Source organism: Salvelinus alpinus, chromosome 4 (assembly GCF_045679555.1).
Source record: "Salvelinus alpinus chromosome 4, SLU_Salpinus.1, whole genome shotgun sequence".
NCBI lineage: Eukaryota > Metazoa > Chordata > Actinopteri > Salmoniformes > Salmonidae > Salvelinus > Salvelinus alpinus.
Window position 1 is genome coordinate 29,836,498 of NC_092089.1, and position 8,720 is coordinate 29,845,217.

General features: G+C 48.7%; 1 protein-coding gene across 3 annotated transcripts in view; it reads right to left on the reverse strand.

The window, feature by feature from the left end:
• Nucleotides 1–4,745: 4,745 nt before the first annotated feature.
• Nucleotides 4,746–8,720, reverse strand: part of LOC139573265 (neuronal acetylcholine receptor subunit alpha-7-like) — a 10,633-nt gene continuing 6,658 nt past the window's right edge. For 2 of the 3 annotated variants that reach the window (XM_071396527.1, XM_071396529.1), the window contains exons 5-10: nucleotides 8,664–8,720; nucleotides 8,276–8,473; nucleotides 7,978–8,172; nucleotides 6,697–6,783; nucleotides 5,868–5,977; nucleotides 4,746–5,566 (exon numbers count right to left, since the gene is read on the reverse strand). The exon at nucleotides 8,664–8,720 is cut by the window's right edge and continues 23 nt beyond it. In XM_071396527.1, coding sequence (XP_071252628.1) covers nucleotides 4,781–5,566; nucleotides 5,868–5,977; nucleotides 6,697–6,783; nucleotides 7,978–8,172; nucleotides 8,276–8,473; nucleotides 8,664–8,720 — 1,433 coding nt within the window. In that variant the 3' untranslated portion in view covers nucleotides 4,746–4,780. The remainder of the gene's footprint in view (nucleotides 5,567–5,867; nucleotides 5,978–6,696; nucleotides 6,784–7,977; nucleotides 8,173–8,275; nucleotides 8,474–8,663) is intronic. The other variant, XM_071396528.1, reaches the window with a different exon arrangement.

Below are 8,720 nucleotides of genomic sequence, written 5' to 3' on the forward strand. Positions count from 1 at the left end.
CCTCTGCCTTTCCTCTGCCTTTCCTCTTCCTCTGCCTTTCCTCTGCCTTTCCTCTTCCTCTGCCTTTCCTCTTCCTCTGCCTTTCCTCTGCCTTTGCTCTTCCTCTGCCTTTCCTCTTCCTCTCCTCTGCCTTTGCTCTTCCTCTGCCTTTCCTCTTTCTCTTCTCTGCCTTTCCTCTTTCTCTTCTCTGCCTTTCCTCTGCCTCTTCTCTGCCTTTCCTCTGCCTCTTCTCTGCCTTTCCTCTGCCTTTTCTCTTTCTCTTCTCTGCCTTTTCTCTTTCTCTTCTCTGCCTTTCCTCTTTCTCTTCTCTGCCTTTCCTCTGCCTCTTCTCTGCCTTTCCTCTTTCTCTTCTCTGCCTTTCTTCTTCCTCTGCCTTTCCTCTGCCTTTCCTCTTCCTCTGCCTTCTTCCTCTGCCTTTCTTCTTCCTCTGCCTTTCCTCTTCCTCTGCCTTTCCTCTGCCTTTCCTCTTCCTCTGCCTTTCTTCTTCCTCTGCCTTTCTTCTTCCTCTGCCTTTCCTCTGCCTTTCCTCTTCCTCTGCCTTTCCTCTGCCTTTCCTCTTCCTCTGCCTTTCCTCTTCCTCTGCCTTTCTTCTTCCTCTGCCTTTCCTCTTCCTCTGCCTTTCCTCTGCCTTTCCTCTGCCTTTCTTCTTCCTCTGCCTTTCCTCTTCCTCTGCCTCCTCTGCCTTTTCTTCCTCTGCCTTTCCTCTTCCTCTGCCTTTCCTCTTCCTCTGCCTTTCCTCTTCCTCTGCCTTTCCTCTGCCTTTCTTCTTCCTCTGCCTTTCCTCTGCCTTTCCTCTTCCTCTGCCTTTCCTCTTTCTCTTCTCTGCCTTTCCTCCCCCACTTTCTCTTTTCCTCTAATGAGAGTGGTAAGACAATTATCCGCTGGACAGAAAGTGTCTCCTTATCGACCCACAGAGAGCCATCTACAACCACTAATCAAGCAGTATTGATTAGAGGGGGTGTTGATATCACATACCACTATCTGACTGATACAGAGAGACACTAAATATACACTCTCTGTTTTGAAACAGAGACTTGAAAAGTTGTCTCTCAACTCTAAACAGAAAAGATTCAGTTGATATGTCTTTGGGTCCTTTAGGAGAAATCCAACCTGAACGTCCCTATAACATGGCTAGAACATATTTTCAATGCGACTATAAATCATAATTATTTATCTTCATTCATTCTTTTCCCTCTTTTCTTATTTTCCAACTGAGCAGACACAAAATCTGACAGCCTTGCACAAAGAGGTGTGTGTGTGTGGATGCATCCCTGTGCAAATGTGTGAACTGCGACAGGACAGAGGACTTGCTGCAGTCACATCCGTTCACATTTAATAGCTCATCTGCATGTACAGTGCCTTCAGAAAGTTTTCACATTCCTTGACTTTTTCCACATTTTGTTACATTACAGCCTTATTCTGAAATGTATTAAATAGAGATTGTTTTGTCACTGTCCTACACATAATAGGCCAAAGAGGCCTATTAATATCAACGAGGAATTATGTTTTTCCTAATTACTTAAAAATGAATAGCTAAAATGTCTAGAGTCAATAAGTATCAACCCCCTTTGTTATGACAAGCCTAAATAAGTTCAGAAGTAAACATGTTCTTAACAATTCACATAAGTTGCGTGGACTTACTCTGTGTGGTATAATAGTGTTTTAACGCGGTTTTTGAATAACTACCTCATCTCTGTACCCCAAGCATACAATTATATTTAAGGTCCTTCGTTCGACCAGTGAATTTCAAACACACATTCAACCACAAAGACCAAGGAGGTTTTCCAATGCCTCATAGAGAAGGGCACTTATTGGTAGATGGGTAAAAAAAAAAAATGTTTTTGTATTTATTAATCCCCATTAGCTGCCAAAGCAGCAGCTTCTCTTCCTGCATTCCAGAACATTAAGGTAGTTGTATACAATAAAAAATATGACCTTAAATGACATATTTCATTACACTGTTCACAACATATTAATAAGTGTGTTCCCTCAGGTCACTACTCTACTATCACATATCTACAATACAAAATCCATGTGTACGAGTGTGTGTGCTTTCATGTGTCTGTGCCTGTGTGTGTATCTTCACAGCCCCCGCTGTTCCATTAGGTGTATTTTTATCTGTTTTTTAAATCTAATCCTACTGCTTGCATCAGTTACCTGATGTGGAATAGAGTTGTAGCCATGGCTCCATGTACTGTAGTACTGTGTGCCTCCCATTGTCTGTTCTGGACTTTGAATATCCCTTTGAGCGGGGTGAAGTTATTAATTACACTTTGGATGGTGTATCAATACACCCAGTCACTACAAAGATACAGGCGTCCGTCATAACTCAGTTGGTGGAGAGGAAGGAAACCATTCAGGGATTTCACCATGAGGACAATGGCGACTTTAAAACAGTTACAGAGTTGAATGGCTGTGATAGGAAAAAACTGAGGCTGGATCAACAACATTGTAGTTACTCCACAATACTTATCTAATTGACAGAGGGACAAGAAGGAAGCCTGTACAGAATAACATTTTCCAAAACAAGCGTCCTGTTTGCAACAAGCTGCTAAAGTAATACTGCAAAAATGGATTGTGGCAAAACAATTAACTTTTTGTCCTGAATGTTTGGGGCAAATCCAATACAACACATTACTGGGGGCGGGTGGTTCAGGAGAAAAACAGAAATGGAATGGAGCTAAGCACAGGAAAAATCCTAGAGGAAAACCTGGTTCAGTCTGCTTTCCACCAGACACTGAGAGATGAATTCACCTTTCAGCAGGACAATAACCTAAAACATATGGCCAAATATACACTGGAGTTGCTTACCAATAATAAGTTAATGTTTCTGAGTAGCCGAGATAGTGTTGATTTAAATCGACTTGAAAGTCTATGGCAAGACCTCAAACTGGTTGTCTAGCAATGATCAACAACCAATTTGACAGAACTTGAAGACTTTGGAAAAGAATAATCCAGGTGTGGAAAGCTCTTAGAGACTTACCCAGAGAGACTCCCAGCTGTAATCAAACATGTTTTCACTTTGTCATAATGTGTGTAGATGGGTGAGAAAATATATGTTGAATTCAGGCTGTAACACAACAGAGTGTGGAAGTCGTCAAGGTGTTTGAACACTTTCTGAAGGCTCTGTATGTGTTTAACCTGTTGTTCTCTGTCCACTCAATAAGCCCTGTCTCGCTCATAACGCTACATTGAAGCTGTTTAGTACTGCTGTCAGATATAGAATCACCCTCTCCCCCGCCCCCTCCTCCATTAACGACCAATCAGTTAAAACACTGTTTCTCTACCACTTGCGTTCTCAGCACTTTCCTCTACCCCCATTTCTCCCCTCTACATATCTCTCTCTCTGCATCTCTCTCTCGTCCTCTCCCTATCTCACAATGCATCACTCAATCTCTCTGCCTATCTCTATCCCATATCTCCCTCTCTCTCTGCATCTCTCCCTCTGCATCTCTCCCTCTCTGCATCTCTCCCTCTCTTTCCCTTCCTCCACCTCTCCCTCTGCGTCCCTGTTAACTACTCTTCGATCGGAGGGAGACCGTCCAGAAAAGACGTAGAAAATAAGATGATTTATTTTGAGATGCAAAACATAGACTGACACCTTGTAGTTCCTCCAGACAGTTAACAACCAGTTATGTTTTCTTTATTAAAAGTATTATTAGCAAGTGACAGTGAGCGAGAGAGAGGGAACAGAGAAAGTTTCTCTTGCCAGAATCTGGTGCCAAAATGAACATGTTTTTTGTGAATAATTCACACGTCTGTGTGTACGTCTGTGTGTGGTTATTTTGGCTGCAGCAGTGCTGAGCTGAGGCCAGCCCAGTTTGAGCTCGGACCACTCTGTCCAATTCCCACCATCATATCACATTCATTAACACATGGCCAAAGGACAATAACATCATCATCAGTGAAGGATTGGACATAACTCCCTCCATTAGCCAAACTGGGCATGAAGACCCAGAAGACAGAAGAAATGCACAGTAAGCACTTTGAATTTGGGCAGGCCACATATCTGATTTATACTGACGTTTTAATCGTTAAGGTGACACTCTTATCCATAGCCACAAAGTTCAGATGAACAGCAGTATTTAAAACAGTTCCACCATGTAGAATCACAAGTTCACTTTTTGTAACATGATGTGACAAGCAACTCAAGTGACTGTCCAGTTCCACATGGTAAGTCTGTACAGCCATGGTCCATTAAGATAGCAACGGTCCTCTCCCTCTGCCCCCTCTCCCCTCTTCCCCTCCTCTCTCTCTCCCTCTTCCCCCTCTCTCCTCTTCCCCCTCCCTCCTCTTCCCCCTCTCTCCTCTTCCCCCTCTCTCCTCTTCCCCCTCTCTCCTCTTCCCCCTCTCTCCACTTCCCCCTCTCTCCTCTTCCCCCTCTCTCCTCTTTCCCCTCTCTCCACCTCACCCTCTCTCCACTTCCCCCTCTCTCCACTTCCCCCTCTCTCCTCTTCCCCCTCTCTCCTCTTCCCCCTCTCTCCACTTCCCCCTCTCTGCTCTTCCCCCTCTCGCCACTTCCCCCTCTCTCCTCTTCCCCCTCTCTCCTCTTCCCCCTCTCGCCACTTCCCCCTCTCTCCTCTTCCCCCTCTCTCCACTTCCCCCTCTCTCCTCTTCCCCCTCTCTCCTCTCCTCTTCCCCCTCTCTCCTCTCCTCTTCCCCCTCTCTCCTCTTCCCCCTCTCTCCTCTTCCCCCTCTCTCCTCTCTCCCCCTCTCTCCACCTCTCCTCTTCCCCCTCTCTCCTCTCTCCCCCTCTCTCCTCTCTCCCCCTCTCTCCTTCTCAGAAGAAGTCCTTGGAGGCGGCCTCCACAAAGTTGGGTGCGGCCATGAGGATTGTGATGGTACAGATGATGTTGAACACACTGAACCCCACCAGACACAGACGGTCGATGACCGCCGCTGCAAACTGCCACTTCTCCGCCACGCTCACCCTGCGGTCCTGCTCACGGAAACGATTGGCCAGGAACTGCACCTCCTCCAGCAGGGCCTGAAGCTGGGCCTCCACTACCCCAGCCTGGAACACCCCGGCCTGAGCATGGCATGTACCTGCTCCGACTGCTCCAGCCCCATCCTCCACACAGCTGGAGCCTGAGGGGTCAGGGTCCAGAGATGTGGGGGGTTGTGGAGGGGGGCTGCCGAACATTGTGGAGGAGGGTGGGTGGTGGTGGAGGATTGGGTTGTCAGAACCCCTTCCTCCTCCTCCTCTCCAGGTGACAGCAGGGTCTGGTTCAAGAGGACTCTGGAAGCCAATGTAGGGCCGGTGTCCATTGGGCTGAGGGTGGGGGGTGGAGGGGAGATTGGGGTTAGGGTGGATATTAGGCTGGAGGTTTGGGTTGGATGGTGGGTGTGGTAGGGGCTGGCTGAGCTGGCTTAGACTGGCCTGCAGAGAGGTGAGGCTCTGGGGGAGGGTGGAGGGGGCTGGGGTGGTGGTGGTGGTGGTAGGGGGAGAGAAGCAGGTCTTGGTCTGGGGGTTGGAGGGGCTGTGGTGGGGTGTGAGCTCACCCCACTCTTCTGGACACTTCATCCTCAGAAACCAGGGAACCCACTGGAGTAGAACCAACTCAACCTGAGAGACACACACACACACAGTAAGTAAGTAAGAGGAGCCAGGGACCTTCTGTGGCAGAACCAGCTGAGATAGGGACAGGACACACACACACAGATAAGAGGAACCAGGGAATGTCATGCAGCAGAACAAACTGCACCTGATAGAAAAGGACAAACTGCACCTGATAGAAAAGGACAAACTGCACCTGATAGAAAAGGACAGGAAGCACACAAGGTCCAGACATTCACATATATGAGAGGAACACACACACACAGTCACAGACACACTTCAGAATCAGTAGACAGACAGAGAGCCTCACCCATTGAGGCATGTCTCCACTGTTGGGGTCGTGGTGATGGTACTGAAGTACAACTACAGTCGCCACCACTGACATCCCTACGGTAACCATGGTACTCACAAAATACTGACCTAGGATGGAGACACAGTATTATACACACTGTAATGGAATAGGTTCCTTAGATTAGGTCTTAGGAGCATGATTAGACACTACCACTACCACTTCCACACTCCATCCCCAGGGGGCAGCACCAACAGGGTCAGGGCTGCACTCTGCCAGGAAGCCTTCATAAATCCACAGGTGCGAGCAATCAGGAGTGGCTTCAGGACAAGTCTCTGAATGTCCTTGAGTGGCCCAGCCAAAGCCCGGACTTGAACCCGATCGAACATCTCTGAAGATACCTGAAAATAGCTGTGCAGCAACGCTCCCCATCCAACCTGACAGAGCTTGAGAGGATCTGCAGAGAAGAATGGGAGAAACTCCCCAAATACAGCTGTGCCAAGCTTGTAGCGTCATACCGAAGACTCAATTCTGTAATCGCTGCCAAAGGTGCTCCAACAAAGTACTGAGGAAAGGATCTGAATATTTATGTAAATTTGATATTTATAAATTAGCAAACATTTCTAAAAACCTGTTTTTGCTTTGTCATTATGGGATATTGTGTGTAAATTGATGAGGGGGAAAAAACTATTTCATACATTTTATAATAAGGCTGTAACCTAACAAAATGAGGAAAAATTCAAGGGGTCTAAATACTTTCCGAAGTCACTGTATATATTAGCAGGCTAGTTAAATGCGTACGCATACCACGCATGCGCACACACTTGCATACACACACACAGTTACTGACCTATCAGTGGTATGGAGTCTGAGGTAGCTGGCATAATCTCAGCCACCAGCAACATGAAGACAGTCAGAGAGAGAAGAATTGTTATGCCTGGAGAGAGAGATGGGGGAAAGGATATTATTACACTGGGAAATACAGCAATACTTGTGTGTAATACAATTCTCCATCTCTCTGCCAACTCACCCCACCCATCCTTCTCTCTCCCCATCTCTGTCCCTCTGCTCCACTCTGCTCCCCACCCCTCTTCTCTCCCTCTATCACTGTCCCTCACCTCCCCACCCCTCTTCTCTCCCTCTATCACTGTCCCTCACCTCCCCACCCCTCTTCTCTCCCTCTATCACTGTCCCTCACCTCCCCGCCCCCTTCTCTCCCTCTATCACTGTCCCTTACCTCCCCGCCCCCTTCTCTCCCTCTATCACTGTCCCTCACCTCCCCGCCCCCTTCTCTCCCTCTATCACTGTCCCTTACCTCCCCGCCCGCTTCTCTCCCTCTATCACTGTCCCTTACCTCCCCGCCCCCTTCTCTCCCTCTATCACTGTCCCTTACCTCCCCGCCCCCTTCTCTCCCTCTATCACTGTCCCTTACCTCCCCGCCCCCTTCTCTCCCTCTATCACTGTCCCTTACCTCCCCGCCGCCCTTCTCTCCCTCTATCACTGTCCCTTACCTCCCCGCCCCCTTCTCTCCCTCTATCACTGTCCCTTACCTCCCCGCCCCCTTCTCTCCCTCTATCACTGTCCCTTACCTCCCCGCCCCTCTTCTCTCCCTCTATCACTGTCCCTTACCTCCCCGCTCCCCTTCTCTCCCTCTATCACTGTCCCTTACCTCCCCGCCCCTCTTCTCTCCCTCTATCACTGTCCCTTATCTCCCCGCCCCCCTTCTCTCCCTCTATCACTGTCCCTTACCTCCCCGCCCCCTTCTCTCCCTCTATCACTGTCCCTCACCTCCCCGCCCCCTTCTCTCCCTCTATCACTGTCCCTCACCTCCCCGCCCCCCTTCTCTCCCTCCATCTCTGTCGCTCCCCTCTGCTCTCTGTCTTTATGATCGTAAACATTTAATAGAGTTTTTCTTGGAACACTGCAGAATTACTGACACAGAAACAGTAAAAGAGAGAGGTCAGGTATGGAGAAAAGAGAGGAAAGGAGAGAGAAAGAGAGGGAGAGAGCGCCTCAGCCCTCCCCTTTTCACCGCCACATCTCTCCTGTTTCCATCCCCGCTCCCTTTTACCCTCCCTCCCCCTGTCCTCCATCTCCCCCTATCCCGCTTTCCTCCTCCCCCTCTCCTCACCCAGACCGATCTTCTCCCCTGATCGGGCTGGCAGTATGAACAACAGCAGTGTCAAGGAGGAGATGAGAACACAGGGGACGAGGAGGTTGAGAGCGTAGAACAGAGTTCTCCGTCGTAGGGTCACAACAAAGGTCACGTCAGAGTAGGGCTCTGTACAGCACTCATAAAATATCTCATGACGATCACCTGGTACACCTACAAGAGTGGGGAGGAAAGAGGGAGTGAGAGATTAGAAAATGAGAGAGAGATACAAGAGGGATGGAAAAGAAGATAGGGGGGGTAAAGGAGGAGGGAAAACCAGGGTCAGGGGCAGACAGAGCTCTCTCACCCAGCAGGTCCCACTCTCCATTGGACATGTATCCTGACAGGTCAGCCTCCTGCATCTGGAGGTCCAGCAGCCAGCCGTCAAACGTCCACGAGCCAAACTTCAGCTCACACCGTTGGATGTCAAATGGAAACCAACGCACGTCAACATTACACGCACTGCTGAAAATACCTGTGACAGAGAGGGGGAAGGTGAGAGCGTAGGAGAGAGGGAGTGAGAGAAGGGAGAAGATGAAACAGACATTGAGAGAGAAGTGCATTACCGGTATGTCTATGTGAAACTATGAGTGAATATCCCTAAAATGAGAGAGGGGAAGGTCAGGGAAGAATAAAAAGAGAGAAAGGTTGATCTGTAGACTTACCTGGAGGTAGGTACTCACAGAATCCACTAGAGTTGACCAGCACATAGCTCTTAAAGG